General features: G+C 47.0%; 1 protein-coding gene across 1 annotated transcript in view; it reads right to left on the reverse strand.

Moving 5' to 3' along the window:
* Positions 1–18,111, reverse strand: part of LOC115090551 (protein mono-ADP-ribosyltransferase PARP12-like) — a 132,415-nt gene that overhangs the window by 62,892 nt on the left and 51,412 nt on the right. The window contains exon 5 of the mRNA XM_029599784.1: positions 1,059–1,179. Within this exon, the coding sequence (XP_029455644.1) occupies positions 1,059–1,179 (121 nt within the window). The remainder of the gene's footprint in view (positions 1–1,058; positions 1,180–18,111) is intronic.

Here is an 18,111-nt window from a genome sequence, read left to right on the forward strand (position 1 = left end):
AGGAAAGTTATGGAGAATGAAAGGGAGGATGTCATAATGCCTCTGTATCATTCCATGGTGAATCCACAACTGGAGTTCTGTGTGCAGTTCTGGTCGCTGCATCTCAAAAAAAAAAAAAAAGGTATAGAGAAGAGCGACCAAAACAATAAAGGGAATAGAACGGCTCCCCTATGAGGAAAGGCTAAAGAGTCAAGGTTGTTCAACTTGGAGAAAGTATGGCTGAGTGTGGGGGATATGATAGAGGTCTATAAAATCCTGAATGGAATAGAATGAGTAAATGTAAATTGGTTATTTACTCTTTCAAAAAAAATATAAATACTAGGGGACATTCCATGAAGTTAGAAAGTAGCTCATTCACAGCAAATTGAAGGAAATTCTTTTTCACTCAAGACAGAATTAAGCGCTAGAATTCATTTCTGGAGGATGTGATTAAGGCAGTTAGCGCAGCTGGGTTTAAAATAAAGCTATGGATAAGTTCCTGGAGGAGAGTTGATAAAACTGTTATTAACCAAGCAGGCTTCAGGAAAAGCCACTATTTATCACTGCGTGATAGCAGCATAGATCTATTTACTGTTTGGGTACTTGCTAGGTACTTGTGACCTGGACTGGTCCCTGTCGGAAACAGGATACTGGGCTTCATGGACCCTTGGTCTGACCCAGTATGAAAATTATGTTCTTACACATTTTAATGTTTGTGGAATATGAAATAGGAACAGATGTTGTATAGAAGAATCAGAACACATGGTTTGGTAAACAGGTAATGTTGCAATGTTATTTTGGTAATGAGATAACAGAATATCCTTCCATCTGAAGGAGTTGGCAGAGCATTGGTTGTGGGATCCTCAACTGTGGGGAAGAAAAGTAGGCAATGAAGTAGTGTCTAAAGTATTGTAGTAGGAAAAATGTGCAGACTAGATAGAAAATACGATAAGTAAAGATAGTAAAGTAAAGCCTTTCTCAATAAACAGGATAAGGGAGTTGAGGAGACTTGTCAAAAAAAAAAACAAAACATTTCACTCCCCATCAACAATCACTATTGCAAAATTCACATTTCATACCTGTTGTTTGGGTCACAGAATACCCTTTCAATGGTCTCCATGTCTTTGATATCCTTCCACATGTTACCATCATATATCTGCCATCTATACGGTAAATGGTAGTGAACTTTGAGACATTTATCTGTTTAAAAAATGGAAAGAATAAGCAGCTGAGTATACATAAAAGAAGTATAATGTTATATTTTACAAAAGACTGGAATCTTTATAGGCGGTGCTATCTTTTGTTTGACTCACAAAAAAGATGCTATTATATAAGAACTTTCAAGATCATCTAGGTCCATACTTCCCTGTTGTGAGTAAGAGACTTAACATGGTCTGTAAAGCTCAGATACTGACATCTTTTTTGCTGATCCAACAACACAATAATCACTTGCTGATTCTCACCAAGTTGTGTAACTACTCTGCTACAGACACATACTGGCAAGTCCTCTCAGACTCTCCAAGATTGCACTCTTCACCTTTCAGTAGCAAAATTACATTACAATTGCCTACATCTACTTCAAAAATTAATTTTATTGCACGAGGGATATAACATCTCAGTGTTTAGTTATTGATAGATTTTTCACAGCTGTGAGTAAGGGTAAGATTTTGGCCATTGCAAGGGGAGGGCAAGAAGGGTGGCCACCATCGTTGCCAAATCAGAGTGGGCACCAATCATTCTTTAGACTTAATCTGTGAATATGGACCCACAAAAAGAAATGTAGAGGTACCAAAAGCACCCTTTCCCAGGATACCATTTTGCACAGTCATAGTGACTCTTTGGCCAAAATGGCCTTGGCCACAGATGCATGGCAGAAGGGCACCACAAAGCTGGCCACCGCATGTAGTTATTATCCAGGGGCCAGCAGTGTGGAAAGAGCAAATGCTCATAGGGCTAGTTTTGGGTAATGTGATTTAGTAACTACCCCTGAGCACTCCCACTACCAACACAACACTACCAACCCTTCCACATTAGGAGGCAGCAGTGGCAGCATTTCTTATCTAGCATTCTTCCTCCTCCACCAGTTTCCTATAACGTTTAATCTACACAGCCCAGCAAGCCCTGTGAAGGACCATGGCCCATGCGCAAATCAAATTATATAGTGAGCCAGCAGAGGAAGAACTGGGCAGTCACAGATAAGAAGCGCTGTCACTTGCATTCCTCCTGCTGCAGGAGAGAGTGAGAGTGGGGGTCAGAGTAGCAGCCCTGGGAGGGGGTGGTTGGTGAGAGGGAAAAAGAATGAGAAGACAAGCTCGAATCACAGGGAGGGAGGGCTGAATGCCTCTGCCATGCTAGGGAGGCTTCAATGTGAACTTGAAAGAGCGAGTGAGCATTGTGGTCTGGGAAGGCAAGCACAAAACTTTGCATGTTGCTGTTGCAGTGCCATTTGTTAGCCAGCCCAAGTGGGAAGCAGGGGGGTACTCACAGGGAGGATAACTTTAAAAGAACTGCATGTGAGTCCATATTTACATGCATGAGAATTTATCACATACACACAATTGCATGCATGATATAAAATACATGTAACTTTTACATACACATTTGAGGAGTAGCCTAGTAGTTAAAGCAGTGGGCTATGAACCCAGGAGACCAGGGTTCGTCCCACTGTTGCTCCTTGTGACCCTGGGCAAGTCACTTTACCCTCCATTGCCTCAGGTACAAACTTAGATTGTAAGCCCTCTGGGGATAGGGAAATACCTACAGTACCTGAAGGTAATCTGCTTTGAAATGCTGAAAAAAGTGTGAAAAGCAGAATATAAAAATCTAAATAAATAAAATAAAGTTGCATACATTTGTGCGTGGTTTCTCGTTTGCATGCAACTTTGTGCATGTATCAATCACGTGTATGCTCGACAACCCAACTTCAGCACCAAGGACAATCACCTGCCTGCTGTCCCTTGGAATCAGCTAATGAGCAGGTGCTATTCCCTATCCGGGGAGTAAGGAGGAACCTCTGAGAAAACAAGGAGGCCTGGAATAGCCTGCAGTGGGAGTTTAGCCAAGCTTCCTACTCATTGGGTATTTATTTAAAATCATTTATATCTTGCACCATCAAAAAGATATCTAGATTGTGGCTAGTAGGGTTAGAATCTGTGTATGAAGTCACTAGGGGAGCTACAGAGATGTGTGGGGGGGGTTCTTAGAAGGTACAGGTGGGGTCTCTGGGGAGGTCCCAATGTGGTCTACAGGTAGGTCAATAGGTATGTATGGATAGAATAACAGGTGCATTCCATGTATAGCATGATCAGTGTAATATAAGATTGAAATTGTAGGCAATAATAAGGGAGGATTTAAACCAATAGTCACAAATATGGTCAAAGTCCAATTATGAGGCAGAATGTCCTTTGGGATATATTCTACATTTAATAGTGGCCCCAATAGCAAAGTAAACCAATGTACTTTTTCCTGAAGGGAAAGATCTGGCCCTGTCATATGGTTCCTGTTACTCCTCAATGCTGTATGTTCACTGTTGTACCAAAGGTATCCCATTTTAATTAGGAATTACCCAAAAGGGATATTCCTGCTGACTGGACTGCCATGCTTGTTTCCTCATGAATGTCCCTATTCTGGTGTTCTTTCAGCCATGGTGGCAGCATACCACTTCTAGGTGCATAGGGAGTGCAAAGAGCCAGGCTATCACTCCAGATGTCAGATGAAAACATCGATACATACAACTATGGAGGTCACGTGCACACTAGACTTTGTATTCTTATTTCTTTGCATATATTGAGAACCGGAAGGAAAAAGCCCAGGAGTTGTGATGGAAGCATCCAAGTTGGCTGGACTGACTGTGTGCTAGGCAAGATGGGGGCCAGAAGTAAGTTCATGATATGGCCATCAGGGAGATGTTCAGATGGTCTGTCTACACCCTTTTTCCATCACAAGCACACTATTGGCCTGCCACTCAGCACAACCCTGTCTTTGCCTTGAGCTTTAACAAACCCTCATGAAAGCATACTTTGACCTTGGCATTTGTCTGGGTCACGGGCAGCACACTCACTTATAATGAACCCTCAGGCCTAGTTAGAAACTCTTCAGTGTGTTAGAACCCAATTTATTTTTATTTTTTATTTTATTTTATTAACTGTGAAAGTATTATGCTCCCAACCTAGAAATACCCGAACAACTATGTGCTCTATCATGGCCCTTAACAACAACCCAAAACTAACTACCCTGACACATGCACTGCCTCCACTGTATGCAAATCTATTTCATGTATATTCATTAAGAATGTCCTGAAAACCTAACTGGCTAAGTTTGCCCTGAGGACTGGGTTGACAACCCCTGCCCTGGAGCATATGAATACATGAAATGATACCGCCTCGTTGCTGTTTGAAAAAGAGTAGTAGGAGAGTGAGGAAGATGAAAAAGCAGAAGATGACAAAGAGGGCCTGGGCCCTCCAGACACTCCTCCAGTTGACACAACTGGGTAGCAGCAGGAGGAGCAGTCAGCAAGACTGGTATCTGTAATGTATCTCTGTGCGGAGTTAGCAATCTTGTTGAGAATCTGTATTGCGGGCTCCTCAAAGGAGAGGAGTTAGCAATCTGTAATGAATCTCCATGTGGAGTTAGAAATCTGTAATGAATCTATTGTGATTGACTCCATATAAGGAGGAGTTAATAGTTATTGATAGAGTTGTGGGTGGATCCCTGGGCCAGTGGCAGATGACCACGCCCTCGGGAGGATATCCCAAGAAGGACCACCGGCTAGGCTTGAGTATGGAGACAGACACACATTAGTTCTTTTATTAAACAGGTGATAAAGCCACCAGAGGTGGCAGTAGTGAGCTGATATGCCCAGCAGGGCTGTAGTCCCTCAGGTACTGGAACAGCGATCTAGCATGGCTGAGCTGTTGAGAAACTGTAGAACGTGAGTAGGCAGAGTAGACAGGGTTCATTCCTCTGTTTCAACGGCAAGAGCAAATGTGGAAAAAAGGATTCACATCAGGCAACAACCAACATTGCTCTATGCTTCAACAACCAACATTGCTCTATGCTTCAATGGCAAGAGGAAATGTGGAAAAGAGGATTTGCATTCAGGCAACAACCAACAAGGTAGCAGTCTGGGTAAACAAATAATCTTGGGAATAGCTTGCTTGATGCAGCAGTTACTACCCCAAACTAATTAAGCCCAATACTTCACTTTCAATGCATATCCAGAGGAAATCTGCTTCAACGTTATCCCTGCTTCAACGGCAGGGGGGAATGAAGATAACAGGATTGAATTGCACCAGCCTGGGTAAACAAACAAGCGTGAGAGTAGCTTGCTTGTTGCGGTGGTTACTACCCCAAACCAATTTAAACCTGTTACTTCACTTGGAAAGCACATCCAGCACAATTCACTGCTTCAATGGCAGGGGGAATGAAAAAATAGGATTTATAGTCAGACAACAAACAAGGACTGAATTGCTCAGTCTGGGTAAACAAATAAGCGTGGGAGTAGCTTGCTTATTGCGGTGGTTACTACCCCTAAGAAATTAAGCTTGATACTTCACTTTGAATGCATATCCAGCGCAGCTCACTGCTTCAACAGCAGGGGGGAATGATGAAGTAGGATTTGCATACAGCAAACATCTAACAAGGCATTGATCTGAGCAGTATGAGTATACAAACATCGGGGTAACTTGCTCGACATGACAGTTGCTACCCTCAAACATTAAGCCTTATACTTCACGTTTGATGCAGCTCCAACACTGCTCTCTGCATCAATGGTGGGGGTGGAAGGAAATTACAATCAAAAAGCTACCAATAAGGGCCCTGAACTCAGCGGGTGGAGTAACAGATAAGTAAGAGAAAATAAGTGTGAAAGCTTGATGGGCAGACTGGATGGGCCTATTGGTCTTCTTCTGTTGTCATTTCTATGTTTTGGAACTGATCCTGCGGGCATAGCATAACCATACTCCTTTAGTACTATTAGCTATAGACGCTGAGAAAGCTTTTGATAGGGTGATTTGCCATTTCTATTTAAAGTCTTAGAGAAAATGAATTTAGGTCTTGACTTTATTAGATGGCTTCGGTGTCTATATGCAAACCCAGGGCTTGTTTAAAAATCAACAGGGGTTATTCATCGCCTTTTGAGGTCAAAAGAGGTACTAGACAGGGCTGTCCCCTCTCGCCATTGCTACTCGCTATGTCTCGAGAACCATTTGCAGAAATGGCGAGACATAATGCTCAAATTCAAAGGATGTCAGTGCAGTCACATAACTATAAGCTCACTCAGTTTGCAGATGACCTTTTATTTACGGTGACAGACCCAGAATCTTCCCTCCTGCCTTTATGCAGGCTTTGAGAGCATTTGGTAGAATCGCTGGTTTTAAAGTTAATGAAGATAAAATCAGAGCTATTAAATATCTCAGTACCTAGCAATTGCTTTACTCAAATTACATCTCATCTCCCCTTTCAAGTGGCCAAAGAATGGGTAAAATACCTAGGGGTTAAAATTGGACCAGATATAAAGGGGCTATTTGAACTCAACTATACTTCCTCTGTTATGCAATTTTCAAAATGATTTAGACAGATGGGATAGGATGGACTTTTCTTGGTTGGGGAGGGTAGCTATTATTAAAATGAATGCGTTGCCACATTTTTGTTATTTTTTTCAAAACCTTCCCATCTCTGTACCTGCTTCTCTGTTGAAGCAATGGCAACGTAAACTTCTTCACTTTATTTGGAGACATTGGCCTCCTAGAGTTGCCAACCTTTGTTTCTGGACAAATTGAGAGAGGGCCTTGCAAGTACTGTACTTGGAGTGGTACTTTGCTGCATCTCAACTGAGTGCATTTCTATATTGGCATAGGAATGGTGAACTGAAACCATGGGCCTGTATAGCATCTCAAGGGGCTAGGGATCCTCTGCTACACATTAGAGCTTGGCAAAAGGGAGGGTTTAATCTTTCTGGTCTATCACCTTTTTCTAGTTTAATTTATAAGATTTGGGGCAAGCTCTAATGTGTAGTGGAGGATTCCCTGCCTCCTGAGATGGTATACAGGCCCTTGGTTTCAGCTCACCATCCCTATGCCAATGGATGCCAGGTCTATCACTTAACGTCTTTTCTTTTTGACAGATCCCTTCCTCCAGGGAATGAATAGAGAGGAATAGATCACTGGAGGGGAAAGGGTTTGTTTAAATGGGAGCAATTATGGGATGGCCAGAACCTGTGGCCATTCACAGATCTACGGCAATCTTACCATGTTACAGAGTTGGACCTTTTTGCTTATAACTAGATCACTCATTTTTTCGCTTCCACAAAGGTGCGTCAGGAGCTTAAGAAAGGCAGGGCTCTCTTTGAAAATTATTGCGCTCAAGCTGATAAACTTACCAAACCTATTTCTAATCTCTACGCATTACTAAATTGTGATCCCCAAAAGAAAATGTCAAATCAAATTGCTTGGGAATGAGACCTGGGGGGTATGGAGGAGGATAAAGATTGGGATCAATGCTTCTTAGCAGTCGGCAGGCATCCAGTACCATCAATAATTAAGGAGAATGGGTACAAAGTACTCTACAGGTGGTATCTCACACCTGTTCAATTGAGAAAGATGTATGCTGGTTCTGATGAGAGGTGGTGGGAGGGCTGTGGAGAAAGAGGCATCTTTTTACATCTGTGGCGAGAATGTCCAGACATTGGGAATTTGTGGGATGCAGTGCTTGATTTAATTTGCTCGATGGGAGGTGTCTAGGTTCCTAAAGATCCCAAAGTAAGTTTATTATGTTTACCAACACCTGTGGGGACAGAGCCTTTTCAGAGATGGGTTCAGCAAGTGGTCACGGCCGTTAGATGTGAAATTGCGTATCGGTGGCACAAGCCTACTGTTCCTTCACTGCATGATGTGTGTGTCAGGTTAGATAGGTGTTTTATTTGGAAAAGTTAACTGCTATAAGTAATGATAGGGTGGCCATATTTGAGAAAATCTGGTGCCCCTATATACAATGGAAGTTTAAGGTGTCCACATGACTGTTCACTCTGGGATTTCTAAGTCAGGATTGATGGGGGGGGGGTTTGAGGATGGTATAATATTGTTTCCTTGGATGTTTCTACTTTTACCTATTACCCTCTTTTGGGGTTTGTTTGACTGTACTGGCTAAGTTTTTCTTTTTGGCCATTTGTACTTGCTGGCACATATATTTGTACTAATATTTACACTCAGGCTATGAATCCTTATTTGGTCACCCCAGGGTTTCAGATGGGGGGGGGGGGAGTGGCTTGGGGGGTGGGGGGATAATTATGAAAAGTCAGCAGCAGTTGTATGAAAGTTTATTTCATGGTAGCATCTTAATGACAATATGTTGCTGCATTATTTGTTGCCATGGAACTGTATGTTTACCCAGTGCTACAGTTTATTTGACGTGTTTAATAAACATTAAATTATTTTTTTTAAAAATGGAGAAATTACTTACCTAGACAGATGGACTCAGGACCAATGGGTATAGTGTACTCCTGCTAGCAGTTGGAGACAGATCAGATTTCAATCTGACGTCAGCCCCTAGTACATATACCCCTGCAGGAAGTGCAGCTCTTCAGTATTCTTTCTTGCAAAGCATTGTGGATATATGTGTGACTGACTGATTGATTAACTTAATATGGTTAACTTAGATAACTTTATTAGAACATTAAAAACTTGAATAACTTGATTAACTTGAACTGGTTGATTGACTATAGCTGGAGACTGCCAGTGAGCTCAACCGGAAAGCGTCGACAGCCAGCAGGGTGGATGCCCTAGGTAAATGAAAGCATGGCTTACCCTTGATTCATTGACGGACCATGTATCACGGCAGCCAAGGGTGGGCTGCTGAGTCCATCTGTATTTCTCCACGGAGAGGGTGGTGGATACCTGGAATGCCCTTCCGGAGGATGTGGTGAAGACCAGAACTGTGAAGGACTTCAAAGGGGCGTGGGATAAACACTGTGGATCCATAAAGTCAAGAGACCGCCAATGAAGAGTGGGTGACTCGCCAGAATGATGGCTACTGCCTGGAGACAATACCCTTATTCAATAAACGTACACATGCTTACTGTGACTCCAACATCGTTCTAGCTTCAACAGCAAGAGGAAATGTGGAATAAAGGATCTGCACTCACAAAGGGGGGAGTAGCTGGCTTGTTACGGCGGTTACTACCCCAAACCAAATAAGCCTGTTACTTCAATTTCTATGCATATACAGCATAGTTCTCTGCTTCAACGGCAGGGGAGAAGAAAAAACTGATACTACACACATACACCAGAGCTCTCTGCTTCAACGGCAGGGGAGAAGAAAAAAGGGTTCGCACTCACAAAGCGGGGAGTAGCTGGCTTGTTACGGCGGTTACTACCCCAAACCAAATGTGCCTGATACTTCACTTTCGATGCATATCCAGCATGGCTCTCTGCTTCAACAGCATGGGAGAAGAATAAACTGATACTTCAAGCATATCCAGCATAACTCCCTGCTTCAACGGCAGGGGAGAAGAAAAACAACCAATAAGGGCTGTATAACATAGTCTGAGTAAAACAAATAAGCATGGGTGTAGCTTGCTTATTGCGGCGGTTACTACCCCTACTACCCCTAACTTATCAAGCTAGATATTTCACTTGGATGCAGCTCCATCACTTTCTACATTAATGGTGGGGGTGGAAGGGAAATAGAACCAAGAGCTAAGAGAAACAGATAAGTATGAGAGAAAAAAGTGTGTGAAGCTTGCTGGGCAGACTGGATGGGCCGTTTGGTCTTCTTCTGCTGTCATTTCTATGTTTCTATGTTTCTACACTAAGGAAAACGAAATTATCAGTTAAGTAATTTCTCCATTTCCTAGCATGTAGCAGATGGACTCAGGACCAACGGGATGTATAAAAGCTACTCCCGAACTGGGTGGGAGGCTGCCTGTGGTCCACTTAGGATTGCCCTTGCAAATGCTGTGTCCTCCCGAGCCTGAACATCCAGACGGTAGAATCTGGAGAAGGTATGGATGGAGGACCATGTTGCTGCCCTGCAGATCTCGGCAGGTGACAACATTCTAGTTTCTGTCCAGGAAACCACCTGGGCCCTGGTAGAATGGGCCTTGACCTGTAGAGGTGGTGGTTTTCCCGCTTCTACGTAGGCCGCCTTGATGACTTCCTTGATCCAGCGGGCAATGGTTGCCCGCGAGGCCGCTTCCCCTTGCTTCTTCCCGCTGTGAAGGACGAAAAGGTGGTCCATCTTTCGTACTGGTTCCGACATTTCCAGGTATCTGGATAGGAGTCTGCCGATGTCGAGTTGGCACAGACTACGGGCTTCTTCAGACTTCTTCAAGCCGTCCATCGTAGGTAATGAGATGGTTTGGTTAAGGTGGAAGTGTGAGACCACTTTGGGGAGGAAGGAGGGAACCGTGAGTAGCTGAATGGTCCCTGGGGTGAGTCTGAGGAATGGCTCATGGCAGGACAGTGCCTGTAGTTCTGAGATGCGGTGGGCCGAGCACACGACCAGCAAGAACACCGTCTTTAAGGTTAACAGACGGAGTGACAGGCCTTGGAGGGGTCTGAAGGTGGATCCCGCTAGGAACTCCAAGACGAGGTTGAGGTTCCACAGAGGTACCAGCCACTTTAGTGGTGGGCGAATGTGTTTGACTCCTTTCAGGAAGCGTGATACATCTGGGTGCGAGGCTATGCTGTCATCCTCGCTCCTGGAGCCTTAGCAAGACAATGCGGCCACCTGTACCTTGATGGAGCTGAGGGACAGACCTTTCTGCAGTCCATTCTATAAGAATTCCAGGATCACGGGAACTTTAGAGGAGCGTGGTTTGACGTTGTGGTCTTCGCACCAGGCCTCAAAAACTCTCCAGATCCTTATGTATGTTAGAGATGTGGAGAACTTGCATGCTCGGAGGAGGGTATCTATTACTGCCCCTGAGTACCCCCTCTTTCTCAGGGAGGCCCTCTCAATGGCCAGACCGTAAGAGAGAATTGAGCTGGATCCTCGTGGAGGATGGGACCTTGTTGTAGTAGGTCTCTGTGTGGAGGCAAGGGTAGTGGATTCCCTGCCAGTAGTCTTCTCATGACTGCGTACCAGGGTCTTCTTGGCCAGTCTGGGGCCACCAGGAGGACTAGCCCCCTGTGCCGCTGAATCTTGTGAATGATTGCGCCTAGCAAGGGCCATGGCGGAAAGGCGTATATAGCAGGGTCCCCGGTGGCCAGGTCTGTACCAGGGTGTCGATCCCCTGGGACTGCGGAGCCCGCCTGTGGCTGAAGTATCTGGGTACTTGAGCGTTGGATCTGTTTGCTAGAAGATCCATGTCTGTGGGTGACAGCTTCCATTCTCCTGGGTTTAGACTTTCCCTGCTGAGGAAGTCTGCCGTGGTGTTGTCCTTCCTGGCGATGTGGACGGCGGAGATGTCCTGGAGATTTGCTGCTGCCCAAGCCATCAGAGGGTCTATTTCTAAGGACACCTGTTGGCTTCTGGTTCCGCCCTGCCGGTTGATGTAGGCCACCGTAGTGGCGTTGCCACCATCGTAGCTGGGTCCGGACTCTGCCCGGTAGTGGTAGATGTACAGTGTAGTTCTGGGATCGTGGATTCCACCGTGATAGGAGTGATCGTTGCAGGGGCCTCATGTGGGCTCTTGCCCATGGTACCACTTCCAGTGTGGATGCCATTAGGCCGAGGACTTGCAGGTAATCCCATGCTGTGGGACGAGAGGCGCTCAGCAAGGTCTGGAGTCGGTCCCACAGCTTTGATCTCCTCGTGGGGGTCAGGCTGACCTTGTCTTCCTTGGTGTCGAATCGGACTCCTAGGTATTCCAGCGACTGCGAGGGCTGTAGGGAGCTCTTATTTGTGTTGACTACCCATCCTAGGCTTTCCAGTAGGGTTATGACTCTGCTGGTTGCTTGGTGGCTTTCCTCCGGTGATTTTGCTCTGATCAGCCAATCGTCCAGATAAGGATGAACGATGATTCCTTCCTTCCTGAGTGTTGCCGCCACCACAACTATTACCTTGGTGAACGTCCGGGGTGCCATGGCTAACCCGAAGGGTAGTGCCCGGAACTGGTAGTGACGATTCAGGACCTTGAAGCATAGGTAGCGCTGGTGTTCCTGATGAATTGGGATGTGTAAGTAGGCCTCCGACAGGTCCAAGGATGTGAGGAACTCTCCTGGCTGTATTGCGCGTATGACCGGTCGTAGGGTTTCCATGCGGAAGTGTGGGATTCCTTAGGTGTCTGTTGACCGACTTGAGGTCCAAGATGGGCCTGAATGTACCCTCTTTCTTGAGTACGATAAAGTAAATGGAGTAATGTCCAGTATTTATTTCCCATGTAAGTACCGGGGTTATGGCCTCGAGGGCCAGAAGTCTGGTCAGTGTAGCTTCCACTGCCATCCTCTTGCGGGGGTCGCGGCAGGGAGATTCCACAAACTTGTCCGGAGGGGTTCGAAAGAAGTCCAGGTAGTACCCTTCTCGAATGATGGCTAGGACCCACTTGTCCGACGTTATCTCGACCCATCTGTGGTAGAATAGGGTTAGCCTGCCCCCTATGGCTTCTTCCCTTGGATGGGTCGGCTGAATCTCATTGTGGGGTGCGGCTGGGGCCTGGACCCGAGCTGGTTCCCCTCTTGTTGTGCTTGTTCCGAAAGGATTGGTTCCTGCCCATAGGGCGGGGCGCTTGATAGTTGTTCTTATAAGGGTTGAAGCGCTGTGAGCTTCTGCCTCTGGCGGACCTGGTTTCTCTTCTTCTGGTCTTCCGGCAGGCGAGGTAACGGGGAGTCGCCCCATTTGTTGGCCAGTTTCTCTAGTTTGCTGCCAAAGAGGAGGGATCCTTTGAAGGGCATTCTCGTGAGGCGTGTCTTGGAGGAGGCGTCAGCCGACCAATTTCGAAGCCAGAGTTGTCTCCTGGCTGCCACTGTGGACGACACTCCTCTGGCTGCTGTGCGCACTAGATCGGAAGCCGCGTCAGTGAGGAATGATAGTGTTGATTCCATGTCTTCTCCCGGAGTGTTGTTCCTGGCTTGGGATAAACAGGAACGTGTCACAATGGTGCAGCAGGCCGCAATCTGCAGGGACATGGCTGCCACCTCAAATGATTGTTTTAGTATGGCTTCCAGGCGCCGGTCGTGTGCCTCGTTGAGCACCACTCCTCCCTCCACTGGGATGGTAGTGCGCTTAGCTACCGCGCAGACTATGGCGTCCACTCTAGGGCACGCCAGAAGCTCCTTGGTCGCTGGGTCCAGGGGGTACATGGCCGATAAGGCTCGACCCCCTTTGAATGAGGATTCCGGTGCATTCCACTCCAGGTCAATTAGCTGTTGTGCCGCCTGTAAGAGAGGAAAATGGCGAGACGTCTGTCGAAGGCCCTCCAGCAGGGGGTTCATTCTAGGTTCCCCTGAGGTGCCTTGGCCCGGGATAGCGAGCTCCAATAGGCATTGGGATACAAGGTCCGGGAACTCATCCTTTGAGAAAAAGCGTCTCATGGTTCGGTGTGGCTCTGTCCCCGAGGGAAGTTCCCCCTCCTCAAGGGGCTCGGCTTCCTCTTCGGAGAAACCCGTGTCCCCATAGGTGGGGCTTCTGGACCCTCAAGCCCCAGGACCCTCGAGGCCTGTGCCTAGGCCTAGAGGGTCCTGGGGCTTGAGGGTCTTCCGGTGGCGCATATGGCTGGTCCACCCGGGGTTCAGTTTGCATTTTGACAAAGGCGTGAATCCCCTTAAACAACTCTACCCAAGAGATCAACGCTGGGTCTAGGTTGAGGGGCGCTGGTTCCCTGGGGGTCCCCGTCTTTGGGGTGGAATCACTGGGGCCTGCTAGGTCCGGGGTGCCCCCTGAGGGGCTAGCACTGGGCCCTGGGTGGGACTGGCCCTGACCTGGATTTCCCAGGGCCTCCTCACAGTGTGCGCATACGGCGTCGGCTTCCTCGCTCTGTGCGGCTCTGATGTGGCATGCTGGGCAGAGGCCTTGAGCTTTTATTCCTGTTTCTGGAGGTGCCCTGTCTGTGGACGCGTAAGCTCTTATGCGCTCCATCGCGTCTGACATGTGCGCGCAGATGTGCGCCTTGTACTGTGCGCGTAACTTATGCGCGTAAGGTTTTATGTGCGCCTAAGGTTATGCGCACAAATAATTTTGTGCGCTTATGCTTAATTTGTGCGCTCGGATCGGACGGCGGGCGGCGCGGCAAGCAAGGCCAAGATGGCGACGGCGAGCATGCGGGCAATATGGCGACCTCCTCGGAGGGTCTCCACGTGGGCAGACCCTGGAACAGCCGGGGCCTAGCCCTGCTTGGGCGGATCAACATGGTGGCACAGATTCCGATCGCCGACCTGTGCTCCTCCTCGATCTTCGGAGACCGGGCTAAAGTAGAAGCTTTCCACCATACCTTGTCTTCGGAGCTTCCCGGTTTCGCTCTGGGCGGTCTCCGGCTGCAGGGGAGAGGGCAACTACCTTCACCGCCACGCTCGAGGGGGTGCACCCGCTGCCTCTCAGCCGCGCCCGGGATCGGGGGCTAAGTCCTCTCCACGATTCGGCCGCAGGACCGAGGCTGCCTCTAAGCCGCGCCCGAGGATTCGGGGGCTAGGTCCCTGCCGCAAATCGGCCATCGGACCGAGGCTCACCTCCGAGGGACCACGGAAATTACCTTGGGAAACTCAACTGGGGGAGGAACCCGAGGGTATCACCGCAGGAGTGCGGGGCTCGTCTTCAGGTAGGTTTCTTCTTTAAATTTTGGTCTAACGCTCTGAGAGCATGCAGATAGTCCCTAACTGTTATGGAGACAGAAAATACTGAAGAGCTGCACTTCCTGCAGGGGTATATGTACTAGGGGCTGACGTCAGATTGAAATCTGATCCATTTCCAACTGCTAGCAGGAGTACACTATACCCATTGGTCCTGAGTCCATCTGCTACACGCTAGGAAACAGGCTATACATGCTCATGGAGGTTGTGTACTAAGGAAAAGATTACTTCTGCTGGGGATCAGCCAGGAAGAGGGCAGGGGAGAGTGCTGGGGTTCAGCCTGGACAGGGTGAGAGGGGAAAGGGGGGAAATGCTGGTGTCTGTCCTGAGGAGGAGGAAGAGATCAAAGGTGTTTGGAACTAGCCGTTGCGTCCATTGGTCGCAGACGGCTGCGCCTTCTCTGCCTCACCCCTTTTCTACCTCTCTCCTCTCCTCTGGGAAAGATGGCTGCCTCCACTGCTTTGCCGACCTCTCCGGTGTCCCCGGACCAGCATGGGCGATTGCGTTCGCCATGTTTTCTTCTGAGGCCTCCTAGGGAATGCATGCGCGCGCATGCCACCTTCGCTTTTGAATATGTCATGGCAGGAACCTCGGGGGTGGCCCCACTGCATGACGTCACTACCTCCAGGTACTTAGCCTCTGATCTCCAACATTGCTATGAGTTAGCAAGGATTACGGTCCCGCTAATTCTGACCGCTTCTAAGCTGCCCGCTTGGAACACCTCCTACTATCCTCCGGGGTAGTTGCTGCCTCCTGGAAGTTCTGGGTACCCGCTCCTCGGGGGCCCTTCCACTTCTATCCACCCTCTGGGGTTGTCTCTAACAACTCAGGACAGCCGCTTCTCGGGGATCTTGTCTGTTCTTCTCTCCAGGTGCCCTGCCGGAAGAAAGCCTAGGTACTCGCTCCCATCTCCTAGAGTATCCTACACCACAGACATCGGGTCCTACACCCTGCTCGACTGCTACAGAGGAAGTTACAGCCGTGACTACAGCTACCAACCCAGTGAGTACCTCAGCTCTTCAGACTCTCTATCTTGCCTCACCCCACCAGATTCTCAGTGTTCTCTGCTTGCGGACCACTACCGGATCTGTCTCTACCATCCATACTACTGGGACCGGGTTCTCTGGTTACCCCGCTCTGCGGACCACTACCGGACCCACATCTCCCAGCCAGGGTGAGAGCTACTCGACACATGAATATTCTGTGTCAGGTCTGGATTCATTCCTAGAGGTACCCAGAGTCAACAAGTACTGTCCGCTCCTTGGACAGTATCATTTGCTGTACAATAAAGCTTCTTTCTTCTGTCTGCTTACTCAAGAGTTCAGCCTATCGCTGTGGTTCCTCATGGGGTCCCACCCCGTGGGAGGAGTCATCGCCACAACGACTAAGGGTAAGAACATAAGAACATAAGAAAATGCCATACTGGGTCAGACCAAGGGTCCATCAAGCCCAGCATCCTGTTTCCAACAGTGGCCAATCCAGGCCATAAGAACCTGGCAAGTACCCCAAAACTAAGTCTATTCCATGTTACCGTTGCTAATGGCAGTGGCTATTCTCTAAGTGAACTTAATTGCAGGTAATGGACTTCTCCTCCAAGAACTTATCCAATCCTTTTTTAAACACCGCGATACTAACTGCATTAACCACATCCTCTGGCAACAAATTCCAGAGTTAAATTGTGCGTTGAGTAAAAAAGAACTTTCTCCGATTAGTTTTAAATGTGCCCCATGCTATCTTCATGGAGTGCCCCCTAGTCTTTCTACTTTCCGAAAGAGTAAATAACCGATTCACATCTACCCGTTCTAGACCTCTCATGATTTTAAACATCTCTATCATATCCCCCCTCAGCCGTCTCTTCTCCAAGCTGAAAAGTCCTAACCTCTTTAGTCTTTCCTCAAAGGGGAGCTGTTCCATCCCCTTTATCATTTTGGTCACCCTTCTCTGTACCTTCTCCATCGCAATTATATCTTTTTTGAGATGCGGCGACCAGAATTGTACACAGTATTCAAGTTGCGGTCTCACCATGGAGCGATACAGAGGCATTATGACATTTTCCGTTGTATTCACCATTCCCTTTCTAAAAATTCCCAACATTCTGTTTGCTTTTTTGACTGCCACAGCACACTGAACCGACGATTTCAATGTGTTATCCACTATGACACCTAGATCTCTTTCTTGGGTTGTAGCACCTAATATGGAACCCAACATTGTGTAATTATAGCATGGGTTATTTTTCCCTATATGCATCACCTTGCACTTATCCACATTAAATTTCATCTGCCATTTGGATGCTCAATTTTCCAGTCTCTCAAGGTCTTCTTGCAATTTATCACAATCTGCTTGTGATTTAACTACTCTGAACAATTTTCTGTCATCTGCAAATTTGATTATCTCACTCGTCGTATTTCTTTCCAGATCATTTATAAATATATATGTGGTCCACAACCATGCCTCAAATGCAACACTATCCCGGGAGGGGAAGTTCTGAAAGCTGTCCTGGATAGTGGGTGGGAAGGGGAGAATGCTAGGGTATTTCCCCCCATACTTATCCACAGGAGTCTCAGGGTGACCAGAACTCAGAAGTTCCTAGGTATGCTTCTTGGTGTTTCCAGTTAAATTCTTGTCAGCATGTTTCTATTTCTAATTTGTGGTATTTTATTCTGTATTTTATGAGGGTCTGTTTGTGTGCTATGTGTGTGACAGAGGTGAGACATTTTACTAGAGGTCCATATTCAGAAGCATTTAGATGGATAACTCAGAAGTTATCCAGCTGAATGAATATTTGGGCACTTAGCTGGCTTTCATATTACCCGGCTAAAATTAGCTGGCTAACTTAGGGGTGTTCCAGGCACATTTTTGGGGAAGAGTTATGTTAGCCGTCTAAGTTATCTGGCTGACTGATATTCAGACCTAAGAGCTGTCTTAAGTTAGTTGTATAAAGTTAGCTGGCTACCTTTAAGATAGCCAGCTATATTCAATAGTACGGCTGCACTATTAAATATACCTGCAAAGTTAGCTGGATAAGCTTATCTGGCTAACTTTGTTATCCAGACAGGGGCTGAATATGGACTTCCTAGTGTTTAATTTTTATGTAGGAAAGTAGTGCAGTCCAGTTTGTTCTGTTTTCAAAATAGGAGGTGAACAAATGTTCTAGGGGTTGGTGTAATTCTTCAGTGCTGCCTTTTCAGAGGGTCGTTAAGATTGAAACTATGGTGTCATAAGGCGGCAATTTTGTAACAATGGATCTGTGTCCCTTTAAGAGAGTTTTTTGTTGTGTCACAATTTATTTATTTATTGTATTTTTCACTCCATAAGATGCACTTTTTTCCCCCAAAAGTGGGGGGAAAATGTCTGTGCATCTTATGGAGCGAATATAAAAAAACAAAACAAACCCCCCCCCCCCCCATCCAAA

The sequence above is a fragment of the Rhinatrema bivittatum genome, chromosome 4, assembly GCF_901001135.1.
Source record: "Rhinatrema bivittatum chromosome 4, aRhiBiv1.1, whole genome shotgun sequence".
NCBI classification, from domain to species: domain Eukaryota; kingdom Metazoa; phylum Chordata; class Amphibia; order Gymnophiona; family Rhinatrematidae; genus Rhinatrema; species Rhinatrema bivittatum.